At 37.2% G+C, this 17,171-nt stretch overlaps 1 protein-coding gene across 1 annotated transcript in view; it reads left to right on the forward strand.

The window, feature by feature from the left end:
• SPAG17 (sperm associated antigen 17) overlaps positions 1 to 16,757 on the forward strand; it is a gene marked incomplete at both ends in the record, with an annotated part of 51,950 nt that extends 35,193 nt beyond the window's left edge. The window contains 11 exons of the mRNA XM_009876253.1: positions 437 to 518; positions 882 to 1,000; positions 1,835 to 1,972; positions 2,054 to 2,167; positions 3,558 to 3,708; positions 5,362 to 5,592; positions 7,677 to 7,783; positions 8,424 to 8,540; positions 10,391 to 10,545; positions 14,522 to 14,706; positions 16,663 to 16,757. Of these exons, the coding sequence (XP_009874555.1) occupies positions 437 to 518; positions 882 to 1,000; positions 1,835 to 1,972; positions 2,054 to 2,167; positions 3,558 to 3,708; positions 5,362 to 5,592; positions 7,677 to 7,783; positions 8,424 to 8,540; positions 10,391 to 10,545; positions 14,522 to 14,706; positions 16,663 to 16,757 (1,494 nt within the window). The remainder of the gene's footprint in view (positions 1 to 436; positions 519 to 881; positions 1,001 to 1,834; positions 1,973 to 2,053; positions 2,168 to 3,557; positions 3,709 to 5,361; positions 5,593 to 7,676; positions 7,784 to 8,423; positions 8,541 to 10,390; positions 10,546 to 14,521; positions 14,707 to 16,662) is intronic.
• Positions 16,758 to 17,171: the final 414 nt, after the last annotated feature.

A 17,171-nucleotide genomic window follows, 5' to 3' on the forward strand; every position in this document is an offset into this window, starting at 1 on the left:
TTGTGTCTGAAAAACCAATATGCCTGCACAGAGCTACTGTATTTTGTTGCAGATCTGTGAACTATGAAGAAAAGAATATTATTTCTGTGCAAGATCAGTTTATTTTGTTCATAGTAGGCAAAAGTTTAATTGGATTGAAGGAAGTGGCTTATAGGGCATATACTAATGGCACAAAAAAAGTATGCTTGCTCCATTTGTAGCAGTACTACTGAATACTCACATAAAGCATTCACAAAACTAAATTCTTACTACCTTAGTCCATTCAGAATAAAGTAGAGTTTGTCTCTCCTTATACTAGTCATTTTAAAGATTAGCTTTTAGTCTTGGTTGAGTAACCAAAGCTAATAAAATTAATTTTTCCTACCTATTTGTGCAATCTTCATTTGTTCAGCTATTTCCGAGGGATTTTATCATGTTGTTGTCGTTGTTCCTTTAGGTACGACCATCATCACAGATTACACTTTCAAAGAAAAAAGGGCAAGCAGAAGAAATTCTACCAACCGTAATTTTGTCACAGGGTATGTGTAAAGGATTAAAGCACTGGTCTACTGCTGTTTAGTCTGCTGTACCATTCATTCATCTGCTGACACAAATCCTTGAAACTATTTGCACAGTAAGAGGAAGATGTGATCTGATGTTGAGAGAGTAATTTATTGGTGAAGATGGTGTGAAAATCTCTGGAAACTGCAGTGGTAATAACTAAGTTCTTTAGAAAATCACCAAAAAATCTGTTTCTAGTCACAGACGGCTTTAAGAGCTCTGTAGTGATGGACTATGTTAGTCTTTTTTAAGAAAAGTTTTCTGAAGGTAGAACTGGTTGGTAATATAAATTGGCATTTTTAAAGAAATTGATCTTACTGTGTTATCTCTTATTACAACAGAGGAAGAAGATTCTTCTTTCATGACTTCCGTGGACATGAGGTATTACAATGACTTGCTGAGTGAGGTTCCCGAGGAATATTTTTCTATACCCTTAATGCTGAGCTGCATGTTGGATCAGGTTGGAATATTCTCTTTATAATTCATGTGGTTAATTCATCTTGGGCTTGGTATAATGAATTGGTAAAAGATCAATAAATCCATCTGGTCCAGCCTAAAATAAGAGACTGTGCATGGGGGCACTGACCAGGGAGATTCAGTACAAAGGAATCACAGCTCAGAAGTTACTTTTTTGATTGTCTTTCGTATTGTGTACTTATCCTATATAGAGAGTATTATTCCAAAATTATTTTTTCAAGATTACAGATACAATACAATCATTAAATGAGGAAAAAGGTATAATTTCTTACCTAAGTCAATAGCAAGGTTTTATGTCCTGCAGCGATGTTACTGATACCAAACTTTTACTCAGTACGAAGGTCTTAGGGCAAGCCTAACATAGAAGTGGTATGTATCAATACTAGTGCTGTACAGATCTGATGTCTTTTGAGTTCAGGCACAATCTATGAGTTAGCAAAGACCCACAGTATGATTTGGAAATCTTTCTTTAAGAAGTAAAATTACAGCACAATCATTTCTTCTTTTACTTTTTACAAATTAGTCTGCAGTCTATACAAAAATACTCAAAATTAGGTCCAATACCTGACACAGAATCATTTTTTTATTGTTTATTTTCATTAATTACTCTCAACGTTTAATTCTGGTTTCTATAATCTTTGGTTTGGGCAGGAACTAACATGGAGAATTGCATTTTTATTATGTGTAGGAAAAAAATTTGTGGTTTACTTTCCTGACAAAACATATGGACATGTGTTTAGCTTATAGCAGCATCTCCTTGGTAGCTTTAATAAGGTAAGCAGCAGTAATGGAAGCTGACTTAGATCATGTTTGCCAGGTTATTGCAAGTGAAGAAGACCTTACACCACCTAGTCTGATGGTGCCAGAACCCCGGGCAGATGGGCTGCATCATACCATTGCAGATCATATAGCCTCTGTCCTTCCTTCTCTTTCACTTTCGGAGAGTGAAAGAAAGGTTTGTGTTGGTTTTTCTTCATTTCCAGAAATGACAAATAAATTGGTTATTGGGATTTAACACATCTTTCTTTCTTAACAGAATCTGTATGAGTACTTTTCTCCTAAATACAGTGAAGAGAAGACTGTCACCCCCACATACCCTATCTTATTTAACTACCATGATACCCTGGCTCAGCGATTGCACCTGCTGAAGGTATAGTGCACCTGTCATATGTAAACAGTTCTAAAGTCAACAGGCGGTGAATACTCATTGCACTAGAAAGGGTGGAGTGTGTTTTTACAGCCTCAATTTTTTCATACTGAGATGGACACACTAGCACATGTTTAGTCTGCTTAAGAAGCAATGAGTTACTGCTGCTGATGGAGGACACATCACAGACATAATAGCATTATATTGATTTCAATGATCTGTTTGTGTTAATGGTAAGGCATAGATGAGAGATATTACAGAATATTGATTTACTGTAGTCAAACACTGATTAAACTGCAGAAAATGAGTTACTAACTTGGTAACAGTGATTTGGCCTGTGGACTACTAAGAGGTAGAGAAGTGTAAGATACAGAGTTTGTTAGTGTTCTCAGGATGTCTAAATAGTTGGAGTATAGTGTATACCCAAGACATGACATAATTCTAACAAAGACAGAAAGGTTCAAAAAAGGCAAAGTTTGGGATTATTTCCAAGTAACGGTTCCTTGACTTTCTGAAGCAAAAATACACTGTGAATTCCTCAGATCTTTCCAAAGCTAGAGTGTAGTTTTACCATTAAATTTTTAAAATACTCCAAAGGCAATATAGGTGATAATACATTTCTAGATTTCACAGCTAAGGTGTGTCTGCTTGGCTTCACAAATTACAAGTTGTCTGTGGAATACTTTGACAACCATTGATTAACACAGTATTCAGAAACAAATTGAGCTTGACATATTGGAGGTAGAAGGCAGGACTGATTAATCACTAAGAGGGATACTCTTAGGAGGTTTATTCTTGATGTATATGGTGTAATTGCTGCAGAGTAAATTGAGCATACAGGGTGATTTTTGAGGAATTGTGTAGAGGAAAATGATTTGGAAGATACAGTTGAAGAAAGAGGTGCTGAGAGTGTCCAATACAGCACAGCTGAAACATATCAATAAGTCTAAAAAGATAAACCCTTAAATATATAGGAATGCTGTTGTCACAGACTGATCAATGAGTTTACAGACTTCATTAATATAGGAAGTAGCACACACCAGCTGAAAGATGAGTGGAAGGTACCTGCTGCCTGTCTGAATGGATCAGTACTTATTTCTGTATTCCAGAATTTTTGAGTCTAGCTGGCACAAGGAAATGTCTTCTAACATGTATCTGTTATAATGCCATCAGTTATTCTCTCACGTATCTCAGTTTTTTCCTGGCTAAAATATCTGGCACCATGATTCAAAACCACTCTGTGAGCACTTGCTCAAATTTAGGCTTATATCCAACTGATTTAAGCATATGCCTCTATTTTTTTCCTATAAAAAGACTGCTTTGTCCAAACATAATTTTTAGAAATCCACAGATTTGGATTGCTTTATCTCTGGTACTTTGACTTTTGTTCCAGGTCAAGGAGAACTTGAATCCAGAAAAGATTGAGCATGAAATGATGGATAAACTGCCTCTTACAGAACTTATCCATTTCACCCTTCCTTCAACTGAAAACAGTGCTAAACGCTTGGCCAGAGTTCATGAGCTCATGCATTATTGTACCAATGGTAAAGTGATTTTCTTTTTCCTTTGGTGTAACTTCCTTTTTCTTTTTTTTTTTTTGTATTCTGGTTGATGGTCCTATTAAATAGCAGAAATTTTGAGACAAGTTTTTTCAGCTGCCTAAAACCTTTGCAGAATTTCCCATTTTCACATCCTTGCTTATACTTTAGCCTACTATACAAGTTAGAGTTAACTTTAGATCTCAGTTTCATGGTGAATGGAAAAGGCTCTATCACTATTAAATATTGAATGATTAAGAGCTGAAAGCATGTTGGAACTCATTTATTTTCACAAACATATAAACACTTACTAAATTGGGGGCAGGGGGGTGGAGTGTACAGGTTGCTGTTTTGATCCTAGGACATAAAATGCATTTTATGAGACAGTAACATAAACTGTATGTTTGTTTACCAACACCCTTTCTGTGGAGGAGCATGTGTATTTTAGGTGGAAAATGGCTTTCAGGACGCATTCTGTGTAAGCTGTTGGTGTTAATAATGAAATGGTTTCTATCATAGTCTCTTTATCAAATGAAGAAAACATTCACTTCTTCAACCATAATCACTCCTACAGTTACCTTTTCTTGGAGTGTGCATACCACCGTGACATACACTGTAAAACAATCCCAAAAACTGCATAAATACCCTTTGGTAATTTCACAAGTTTACTCTAGACTACTAAGAAATACAAATATCCAAATCCCTTGGGTTACATTTATGCCGTTGTATAAGTTCCAGTATTTGAAGGTACTTTCCTGGCTATACAGCCTGCAATCCCTTGTGTTGGATTAATTTACAGTTGCTGCATTTGTAGTTGTTGGTGTGTTCATTTTGGACATTAAGCTGTTAAAGTATTCTGTATTGCTATAGCGCTCCAGCTGATGGGTAACAAATTTGCTGTTCTTCAGCAGACCCTACTATACTGCCAGAATCTCCTAGCGGTGAACTTAGCTAGCAATGTCTTCATTTTGATCAAAAAGCTGACTGATTCAAACGGGAGATATGGTATCAAACATTTTCAAGATGTGTGACATGATTGGGTGTTTAACTACCATAAAGAGAAAACATTTTGAACTGAAGATACTCTTTGCATAGTTTGGGCATTGAACTACCTGTCTAAAAATTAAGTCCTTTTTGTGATTATCATTGTTATATGGACACCAATACATACAACCAAAAATGGGATTTATTATTTCCTTTGAATCTTGCATACTGCTTTGTAAATTTTGTGTAAAATCTTGTCTGGAGAGAAAAAAATGTGTAACTTGCTTTGCGAAGCTACAGGTGGTAAATATGTTTATGATAATTGAAGCCTTTTCATGAACTGAAAATAACTAGTTGCTAACTGATTTGATAAAGTCTACTCAGTATTTTAAAATCAACATCATTTATATGAAGTTAATGAGCCAAGAGGTATTCAGATTTAGGAAACACTCCATTTAAGATGAATTAGTAGTTAGGCATATCATTTTGCAATTTGAAGCATTCAACTTTGAATATGGTGTAAAATGTAGCTCATGTAATTTGATCCAGTACTGTTAAGGAAATTGTTGTTGGCTTTTGCAGAGTTGCCAAGAACAATACACTTACATAGTCTTCAATTTATCTTCTGCTGAGCCATAAGGACATTTTCAGTTAATGATTGTGACTTTTTCATAGAACTTCTGAGTCGGGCTGAAGTAGAAAGAGCCTTCAGGGTGTTTACTTTTGAAAGCCTGAGGCTGACTGAGCTGAGTGACTCTGGTCTCCTGGAGAGCTCTGGATCTATGGTTGGAGGTGATTCTGAAGTGTCTTGTGTCCCTTGGAATAATCCAGTCAGGTTTGCAAGACAGCTGAGACAACTCTTCCGTATGGAAAAGAAGCTTAATGGGAAATCCCCAAGAGGCTCTGGTAAAAACCTCTCTGTTCACACTGCTCTTGAAGTATTTAAATTCCTATTGTTTGCTATTTTGGGACTGTCTTTTTTCTTACTTGTACAAATTTCAAGTATTGTATCATCTGTACCTTGAGTATCTAAGCAGGATTACTAGGTGTAGACAAATCTAGCTATTTTCTATAACAACTACATTTTTTTTAAGCAACTCCTTAAAATTGTATCTGTAGAAAAGTATGTACCAGGAAACTGTTCTATTTTTTTATGACATCAAGTATATTTTAGAGACATAAAATATTGAAGACATGATTAAATACCTTTCTGAATAGAGTCTTTTGTGAATTGAAATGGCAGTCAGTAGCAATCACAAAATGAAATCAGAAGTGATGTATAAGGGTAATTAGATGATTACTAGTGAATGAACATTAGGAAGTAAAAGGATATGTAGCTTACTCGTGAGGAATCTAGAAGGTGACAGAAAGAGTTGAAAATTTAAAAAAGCTGTACTATATATTGTAATTACACATGCATACATACTTTTTCCTGTAATTTTTTTCCTACTTCATTTCCAGTCTGTGCAATTAGTATATCTTTAGCAAGTTACTATGTGACATTCAAGCTGTTACAACCATCTCATTCGTATTAGAATGGGAGCGTTTTAGTCAGAAGAATCAGAGATGGAGATCTCTTGTAGACAATGCAGAGTGAATTTGCTACAAGTTCTACATTTTCTCCTTCTTCATATTCTAGCCTAAAGTAAAGTTGTTGGTCTGGAGCAGTGTTGGCCAGAAACCAACATTAAAAACAGGAGATTATTTTTCTGGGATGTGAGAAAAATGGAAATTAGGTCCGTCTAAGCTGCTGTATGTTTAGATTCAGGATGATGCCTGTGCTTTCCTAAGATAGATGCTAGGCAACCAGCTTAGATGGGATCCTTTTCCTAGAAGGTTGGAGCAGACAAAATGAATCCTGCTTACCTGCCTTTTTTCCAAATTTTGGGAACCTTTTTTGGTTGTTGGTTTATTTTATTTTTATGCTAAGCATAATGCTAAATATTGCAATTATAAATATAGCCACCAAAATTTCATCACTTCTGCAACACTAAAGCAGATACCAGCAAATGTTATCAGATTTCTTAAATCTTCTAAAGGCAGTCAGTAAGCAGGTCTAATTTCCTAGAGAAGCAGAGCCTCAAGATACCTGTCTGGAAGCTGACCTGGTTACAAACCACTTATGAACAAATGCTCTCAAGCGTATTTTTTTGTCCCAGGAAGAGTATTTTTATTGTACATGTGAATTTTTATCAAATATTAGTTACCTCTGCTCTAACTCTGTGCATAAATAATTCTATTAAAAGGAAATTATTTTTAAAAATCATGAGAACATAGAAATTAAAATCTCGATGTGATCCTATTTATATCAGGTGCCCATTGTAGCCACAGTAGTTTATGGGGAATGAGTGGTCAGATCCACAGCAGAAGTAATAGTCTGTAACTCTTCAGATCCAGTGACTTTCAAGTTCAAAATTTTGCATTTTTGAAAAATATGTGAAAATATCAAAATAATTGATTTTGCCTTCTTTTTTTCTGTCATCCATGCAAAGGAGTTATTGTTATTCTCTTGGATAGTAAGCAGAAAAATTATTGTTCCTATACGAGTCTGGAGGACTTTTCTTAGAGTGTTTTTGATCTTTTTGAACATGCAATATCCAGCATAGGATAGTTAAAGAGAATGATTTAAATGGATCGTACAGAGTGTTTTTCTCTTTTATCGTTTTGATTTCTCTTTTTTCGTTTTTTCTTATTTCTTTCTCTTTTTTTTATTTTTTCCTACTTTTTTCTTTCTCTTTTTTCTTTGCCATTTTTTTTTCTCTTTAATGATCAGTCTGGCACTTGTTGTCCCTTGATTTTAAAGTGCTCTTTTAGGAAGGAAAGAAGTGTGACAGAGCTGGTGATTTATTTATTGGACTAGTATCATAAAAAGAAGCTTCAGCTTGATGGCAGTCTTACAATGGAGGCTAAGAAAAGTGTGTCACTCCAAACTTAGTGTTTAGAGCTGAAGTTTCTGGCATGCTTCTTAAAATTCTGCTTTCAATTTCCAGGACGTACCGAAACAAATGGCAGAGATGAAAGAGATGGTCTGACTGATCCAGTTTCAAATGAAGAATTGGATCTTCTTTTTCCTCATATGGCAAGTGTGAGCAATGGAGTAAACTTTGCTCTGTAGCTTTATACATCAGAAGATACTATTCAGTACCAGGACATGTTACTGGAGATCCCTTTGCAGTGGTGCACACAAATGTTAATTTTCTGATGTTTTGTAAATAGTGCCATAAGCACTATGAAATAGCTTTCTTTGAGTTCTGAAGTGATGAGTCTTGGTGAAGCTACCAATGACAATTCGGTGCTGGTTTCACTGAATAACAGGGGTCAAATACTAGCATGAGAGATTAGAGAAATTCCTGAACTATGTCACACTAATAGACTGTGTAATTTGGGATCTTCAGAAACACCTTCCTGCCATAAAGCCCTGGATAAATATGGCAATTTTAAAATATTTCATAGGATGTGTTTAAATATTCGTAATTGCTTACAGAACTCAGAAACATATAACCTAATAATAAAAATATTTAGATTATATTTGCCATTAAAAAAGCCAATACCAAACCCCCTTGGGAGTAGTTGTCTTTTTTGTTAAATAGTGCCATACAGGTCTACACATGTGCAGCATTATGCAATTACGCAATGCAGTGCGGGATGTTGTCTATTAAGGCAACAAGATTATGGTTAATTTAATAGAACTGACACTAAATGTTGATATTCATTATTTTATTTTGATGTATTTTTAGGTGAGTCCTGAAAATTATGGCCTAGGACCAAACTTGGAAGAAATAAGAAAGACTCAGAGGCGTTGTTTGACAGATTGGAATTTTGCTGAGCATTTTCAACCCCGTGTTCTTCTTCAGGTATCTGTGAACTGACAATCTTATACGTAGTCACCTCTCAGAATGCTATACAAAGAATTCATAGCAACTACAGGGTATTTCCTTGCTAAATAATTGATTCAGTTTTATCCATCCCACATTTTAGGATTTAGGATCCCACATTTTAGGGACAGGACAAGAGGGAATGGGTTCAAGTTGCACCAGGCCAAGTTTAGATTGGGTATTAGGAAAAATTTCTTCACCGAAAGGGTGGTGAAGCATTGGAATGTGTTGCCGAGGGTGGATAGTAGGGTCACCATCCCTGGGTGTGTTTAAAAAACAGCTGGATGTGGCACTTCAGGAGATGGTTTAGTGTTAAGGTGGTGTAGGGCTATAGGTTAGACTTCATGATCTTAAAGCTTCTTTCCAACCTTTATGATTCTATGATTCTAACTTTAGTTAGTAATGGGCTTTTATTTTGTGGTTTGGCCAAACTGCAGCTTTCCTTTTCAGTAGCTAGTCTTTTAGCTAAAAGTGTGGTTGGAGGCAGATGATCTTGCCCTTAGGGATGATCCTTCCTGGCAGTTATGGTACAGTATATGTGAAAACATGCATTGCAAATACCTATGCATTGTATATTTTATGGGCAAATAGAAAATTTTGTTGTAATGGCACTTCACACTTTGTGGGCTATAAGCTTCCCTTATAGGAGTCTTACAAGCTAAAGACTAAAACTCATCTTGCAGAAAGATAGAACAACAAATGTGAATCATAGAATCATAGAACGGCATAGGCTGGAAGGGACCTTAGAGATCATCTAGTCCAACCCCCCTGTCATGGGCAGGGACGCCACCTCTCGACTAGACCAGGCAACACATGGGGACCGAGTGGGAATCAAACCCGTGACCTCGGTGTTGGTCATAGTTGTCAGCACCGCACTCAAACCACTGAGCTAACCGGCCCCCTGTGAAAGACAAATTCAAGTGTAGATGGCTTGAGTTGGTAGGCATTCTCTTGGGAGGAATGGTTTATTAGTTCCTGTGCTACCTTGAGCTTCATATGCTGCAATACTTACTTGATCCTGACACAAGCTATACATAAGTGAAGGAGAGGCTGCTTGGAATTTTTCAGCACCACTTCAGCCTCACAACTTGAGCATCATACATTTTAGTACATGGGGTATTCCTCCTTATGCAACATAAATAGCTACATGTCACAGCTTAACATAGATTTTACACCAGCTGATATTATAGTTTTCATGTTAAAAGAGAATATTTGTTGCTATTGAATTATTTCAGTTTTATTTCAGTTGCATAGTTCAGTAAAAATAACACTTTAAAAGAAGGCTTTCTTCTAGCTATAACTGTAAAACAAGTTTCAGCTTGCAGGCAGTGTAAAGGTTGAAAATGATGGAGCAATACAGAATAGAGAGGAATAATGTAGAACACGGTAAATCTCAGAGATGTGCAGGTCATAGTATAGCAAATTGAATACCAAGTAATTTAACTAAGCTAAAAAAAATTAAATTCCATTTCTTTCTACCTGGCTTGTGATAGTTCTGCTTTTATTTACTGCTTATTTAAACACTGTATTATTTTTAAGCATTTATTTAACATTTAAATTTATTTGTTCATTATTTATCCAGACTTTTTTGTTCATGGTCAGTCTCAGAAGGTGGAGCATGATGACTGCCTTTTCTCAGTATGAATAGTTGCAGAGTTTCAATTTCCACCTATATGATCACTTCAGATAGCTGGAAAATAAATGCTTTGTGTACAGCTTGTAGGAAAGTGAAGTTCTGCAGCACCTTTTGCTAAAAGCTGTGCTGTATAGCATCTCTGTATATGCTACTGTCTGTAGGAATGGTATACCCTTATTTCTTTCCTTTTCAGGTTCTTCATACTGCATCGCAAGAATTCAGATGTATTGATTCCTTTTATCATACCCAAGATAACTCTCTGCTAATGGTTCTTCACAATCCTATGAATCAGTATCGGTTGTGCCAAGAGACTTGGGATGTTGCATTGCACTCTGATGTTGGATTCAGGTAACTGATTTTATCTTTCATGTCTCGTTCACAGTCATTTTCAATTCCGACTTAAAGAGGGTAAGTTTACGTTAGATATTAAGAAGAAATTCTTTACTGTCAGAGTGATGAGACACTGGAACAGGTTGTCCAGAGAAGCTGTGGAAGCCCCCACCCCAGAAGTGTTCAAGGCCAGGCTGGATGGGGCTTTGAGCAACCTGGGCTAGTAGAAGAGAGGTGTCCCTGCCCATGGTAGTGAGGTTGGAATTAGATGATCTTTAAGGTCGCTGCCAACCCAAACCATTCTATGATTCTCTGTATAACACCTACATGCACACAAAGTCATGTTGGGGATATCCATATCAAGAAAATTATTTGAGGACACTTCAGATGAAGGAGGTTTGAATAGTTTTGAATGCTAATTAGGCAAAGTATGCCTTCATGAAGACATATTTTATATTGTGTTTCATATCTTTCAGTCAAGGAACTCTGTGTGAGTCCATCTCAGCTTTCCAGGCACTTGGATTTAAATTATTTGCTGTAAAAAGAGGCTGTTGTGATTAGCAGTGACTGGGACCAGAGCCAGGAGAGATTTAACAGAAGAAACACAAAGTTCCTTGGAGAAAACTCTGGCTGTTCTGTGGTTGTTGAGCAAATCCACCAAACGTCTGGTCAATCAATTTTTTTGCGTGTATGTAACAGCTGAAATCTTTCCCAGGGGGCTATGAAATATGGTGTGTTCAAGGCATTCAGAGAGACCCAGGCAGAGGGTTGGTGGTCTCAAAGTTTGTTACAAAAGTGTACTGGAGCCAGAGCTGTTTATTTTGCCAGCTATTCTTATTCCTCTTTAGGGCACTGGACATTCAGGGCTTGATTCAAGTTGCATAAACCTGCTGCCAGTTCGACTGCCTGGTGTATCTGAGATACCTGCACAGGGCTGTTACATGTGAGACCTGTAGGAGACCCATACTCCTTTGGAACAGACACTGGAGACCAGGTCACTTACCCTAGTACATCTAACATGTCACTTCATGCTTACATACACCGAGTAACACCCCATGCAAATGGCATATTGTGGTGTTGTCTGTAGGAGCGAATATTGAGGAACCAGACCTACCCAGGAAGCGTTTCTCCTTGAAACAACTCTTCGTCTTTGGGGTCCTAGAGCATTCTGGCTGGTCACCTCGAAAGGGCATTGAAATAGCCAAATCAAGGCCAACTGACAAGTGGGGAAACCTCTTCATACCTTTAAAATGGAAGTTGCTAATTTTTCATACGAGGAAGGAATGAAGCATGTTCTCTAGCAGATGCATTGTAATTCAGTTGAGAATGATGTAACTTTATGTTTCCTCCTTCTTACTCTTCCACATACACAGGAAACAAGGCTTAGACATTAAGGATAGTTTCTGCTTGGGACATGCCTGCTTTGTTCAGTGACAATTCATCAGATTCTGCTTCAAAGCAGCAAGGAGTTCCTAAAGAAACTGATGTGAAAGCTAACCAGAAAGTTTGGCTTTGCTCTTGTTTCACAGGAAGAGGTCACTGCTATGTATGCTACTTAGAGTCTTTGAAGAGCTACCGGTTCTCATTTGGTTCTTTTATGTAGCATCCATACCTGCTTTTTCTCTGCAAAATAATGGGCACATTTTCTAACCTTATTCAACCTTTTTGCTAAAGATAATTTTGATTTCCAGACAAAGTATCATAAATACTTGCTAGTGTAGATTTGCAAGCAACATAACACTTCTGTGGAAGACAGTCTTTAAATACCTGGGGTGCTTGAAGCTGTTGCCTGCATTAGGTTCCAGATCCCACTGAGTTACCAAGAACAGGCACAAACTTTACCTATTAATTAGGCACAGGTTTTACCTGTGTGTGAAATAATTGGCTCCTGATGAGTTTAATAACAAGTTACTGATTTTACCTTTTATTAAAATTACTATCACTCTAATTTTTGGTATATGTTGAAGAGATGCACTTTCACCACAGGAGAGTTACAGACACAAAACAGATGCTGTGCTTGACTATCTCTTTGTTAGGAGTTCTCTACCTGTGTTTACTTGTTACTTCTTTACTGTGACATCTAATATACCACAAATCCAGTTTGTAGCATTGTTCCATAGTTGCTGTCTGGAATATATGTCTGTTACTTGCTGATAACGATGGATCCTGTTACAGTAGATTCTCATGCAGGGGGGAAATTAAATTTCTTGTGTTGCAGCAGCTTGTGCTTCTGAAGTTCCCAGTTACCCTTCTTTCTTCTCTATGGATATCGGTTCCTGTAGTTCATGTAGAACATGGGAAAATTCAGAAATGTTGCTGTTTAAAGCATAGGCAGCAAGAGGCTATGTGTGAAATCCAGTGGATGCTACTGACCAAAGGGAAGCAAAGGCTTGGACACGTGTACCTGCAGTGATATATATGTATAAAACCTTATAGTTCTTATTAGGGTAAGTGGCCACCTTATCAGGAAGCCAAATTAATTCAGACATTATCAAAACTATTCTTTTGCCCAAAGTTAATTTTAATGACATTTGTTTACTGTTTCATAGTAAACACATTACACAAGTTACTGGAAAAGAAGAATCCTTTCTGAGAAATAATTCTGAGTCAGACACTGGCAGTAGTGACATCAGAATAGAATAATGTGTATAATAATAGAATGTGTATTTTTGACTTCAGATGACTGTTTCATTGCCCTAAAATATTTTCCACACGAATAATCTCAGTTTTATTTATAACATATATTCATCTTCAAGTTAATCCAGTACTGGCAACTCTAGGTTCCAGTCTAGTTTTGCCTTTTGTTTTCAACAGCTTTGTTTTTATAGGTTGTACACTTCAGATATAAGCAGAGTCACCTTGTCCCTGCTGAGTATAGCATCATGCAAGTTTCCTAAAGCAGGCTCCTCCTATGCTGCAGGGGCAGGGAGAGACTTGCATATCTTTAAGCTGTACATGAACTGTGTACATCTCCAGTCTGTGTAGATAGCGTGTGTACTCGTTCTCTTGGACGTACACTGTAATGCTGCAAGAACAACTTTCAAACTGTCATGAGGTCAGGCATTGCTTGTGCCACCTAAATGTAATGCATGCAAGGGCTTTTGGATACAATTGAGTCAGCTTTAACTTACAAATGCAAAACGTTAGGAAAACACAGCAACTGAATTTCATGTGTTCTTTAAAAGCCCCATTTAGTTTTGCATGCATGAAGAATTTTACTTTAAAGAATTAGGATAGAACTCCAAACAAGGGGTTGAGTGGCAACTGCATGTAAGACTGGCAGGCTTCATCCTTGGAAGTAGGTGTTGACAATGAACTATTGTAGCAATCATTTTGGACACCTTTGGGAGATGAACCGATGCAACTACAGGTACCAGCTGCAAACTCTAGATCAGTTTGTCCTTCAGTGCTTGCTTCAGCTTTTAATTGCAACTATTCTTAATTTACGCCAGGCTATAGTGCACTGATTCTCTGATCTGGGTTTGGATGACAATTTCCAAGCACCTTTCTTATCATACCAGTGAAGAAAAATTAGAAATTTGATAGAATAGCATCTTCTTAGTTGCTGAACAAATAAATTATGTGTATTCTAAAAGACAATATAAATCAAGAGCAACTAAGAAAATAAATTATCCTGGTGGTGAAACAATGAGGAGGAGAGTCTTTCTTAACATGAATGTCTCTATGTTTTCTGACTTGCTGGACTTGTTTTAATTTGAGGGCAAGCATTCTTTGGAAGACAAGTTGCTAATACCGTTTTGCAGAAAGGTTAACCAAAATCCCAAATGTTAGATACATTAAGCAAATACCAGCCAGGCAAAAGAACACGCTCCTGTAAAAACTGAGAGAAACCCTGGCAAACACAAGCCTTCTCTCAAAGGTTATAGAATAATATTTGTATAAGAAACTGAGAAGCCAAGTGATCTTCTTTGACCTGAAATCATATTAGTGAAAACTGTATTATGGGTAAATAGAGGAATGCTGTGCTTTTCAGGAACTATCTCGAGCTGGTGGCCGACTCAATTGAAGACTGGGTGAAAGACGAAGAAGTCAAATACCAAGAAGAAAAGATGGCTAAGGAAATGGAGTCTCTTAAACTGGAAAAAGCCATGGCAGAAGGACCTCCTGAGTTGTCTGCACATGCTGTAAAAAAAAATGGCTTCCCTGAGAAAGCCAAAAGTGAGTATATTTTCATTTTATTGTAGAAAATTCATTTTTCATGTGAAGTGCCAAGACCCGAAGTTATTCAGAACAGATGAATATATTTTTTCACAGGATAAAACCTTGGTTTTGATCTGTATAGACATAACTTTGTTTTGAAATTAATTAAATACACAAATGTAAATATTCCACATTGTCCTCTGTTCTGAAAACATTTACAATAGCTGTGTTTGTTTAATTCTTAAGGATTACATACAAATATGAATTTCTGTTTAGAGGAGTGAACATATGAAGAGACGAACCCCAGTTAAAGTTGGCAACACAGTTCAGGAAAATTCCTTTATAAAAGGGCAAAAAGTTGGAAGTCAGAAGCTAAAACTGGAAACTGAAACTGTTTAAGACTACAGAGCAAACTTTAATTCCAAGCAGTATTTTGGGTAGTGAGAATTGTAAGCAGTCCATACGGTAACTGTTAAGCAGGCAGCAAAATCTGAAAATCCCTTTTGACAAAAGACAACATTTGTCCAAATTGTGTATTTGTGTATTTTAAAGATATTAACCATTATTTGTTGATACTTAACCTTACTTTATTTACCTTCTTTTGAGAATGCATTTGAAACCTTCTAGTACTAGCAGTTAGCATTTACAGAAATAGGAATGTTATTCCTCATCCCAATTAATGTGTCTGATTATAGTTTGGAAACAGAAGGAACAGCTGTGACTTCTAAATCGTAATTTGTATCTATCTAGCTGTCACAGGAGCTAGATGGAATCTTCCCAGTCTGGTGCCTCACGTCAGATAAGATTCATAGCGAAGTTCACTTGCTGAAGGAAGATAATCACCTCTAGCTGGGATGTGCAGGCAGGCAACAGCATCTTTAAGTGACTTAAGTTTCACTGGCACTGCTGTAACCCACACTGCAATTACTACTTTGTAGTACAAAGTAATTTAACTAGAAGTTCCTGATTGTATAGAATCATGGAATCACAGAATGGCATAGGCTGGCTGTATACTTCAGTTTATCTTTTCTGTCAGGTAAATGCTGGGTATCCAAGCATGTTATAACACCACATACAGAGAGGTCATTAAGGTTGAAAAAGACCTCTGAGATCAAGTCCAACTATCAACTCAACACTACCATGACCGCTAAACCATGTCCTGAAGTGCTACACATTTTTTGAACACTTTCAGGGATAGTGACTCCACCACATCCCTGGGCAGTCTGTTCCAATGCTTCACCACTCTTTCAGTAAAGAAATTTTTCCTAATATCCAATCTAAGCCTCCCCTGGCACAACTTGAGCCCATTTCCTCTCATCATGTCACTAGTTACTCAGGAGAAGAGACCAACACTGACGTCACTACAACCTCCTTTCAGGTAGTTGTAGAGAGCAATGAGATCTTCCCTCAGGCTCCTCTTCTCCAGACCAAACAATTCCAGTTCCCTCAGCTGCTCCTCATAAGGCATGCTCTCCAGACCCCTCACCAGCTTCGTTGCCCATCCCTGGACCCACTCGAGCACCTCAGTGTCCTTCTTGTGTTCAGTTTTGGGCCTCTCACTACAGTACTCAAGCTGTGGCCTCACCAGTGCCAAGTACAGGCACAGGGTCACTTCTCTACTTCTGATGGACACACTATTTTTGATACAAGCTTTTCACCTTCTTGGCCACCTGGGCACACTGCTGGCTAACGTTCAGCTGGCTGTTTACCAGCACGCCCAGGTCCTTTCCTGCCAGGCACCTTTCCAGCCACTCTTCCCCAAGCCTGTATCATTGCCTGGGGGGACTGGCCTTAACAGACTTTCGTTTTTATCTCTAAAAATATTCAACATTTTCTTTATTCTACTTTTATACTATTTTTAAATGTATTTTTTTATTTACTTGCACTTCTTTTGTTTTTATTTTTCCATTTTTAAAAAATTATTTAATTTTCATGTATTTAGAACCTCATTTATTCCCCTTTTCTTTCCCAAAGGCAGTGCATCAGGACCTGGGAGCATAACAGAGACTGGTCCAGGATCTCAGTGCAACAATGAAAAAAGTGCTTTTGTCAGAGAGGGTTCTCTAAAGGTGAGGCAAATATGTACATGTTTCTGAAACTGGCTAAATAACACTGCTTTCCCAAGGAGTTAAGCCATCATCACTGACATTACTCAGTCCTCTTAGTTTTTCTGTGCTTCGCCATTTTTTGTATACTTTATTTCTTCTTTCCTTTAATTTATTTCTTATTGATTCAATTATTTTCTTATGGGAAGACTATTTGCAGGAAATGAAAGTTATGGATAATATCCTACTTCTCGTTGAAAGTTTCTGGTTATAAAAGCATACGATATAGGTTCATGGAAGTACTTAAGTACGCAATTCCTACTTTCACTGTCTACAGCTCTTTAATGTAATGTATATACAAATCCTCAGAGTTCCCTTATGACAGAGAATCCCATTTTATAGATGTAGACCATGGTCATGCACTACAGTTTTAATTGA

Source organism: Apaloderma vittatum, unplaced genomic scaffold, assembly GCF_000703405.1.
Source record: "Apaloderma vittatum isolate BGI_N311 unplaced genomic scaffold, ASM70340v1 scaffold3349, whole genome shotgun sequence".
Lineage (NCBI taxonomy): Eukaryota > Metazoa > Chordata > Aves > Trogoniformes > Trogonidae > Apaloderma > Apaloderma vittatum.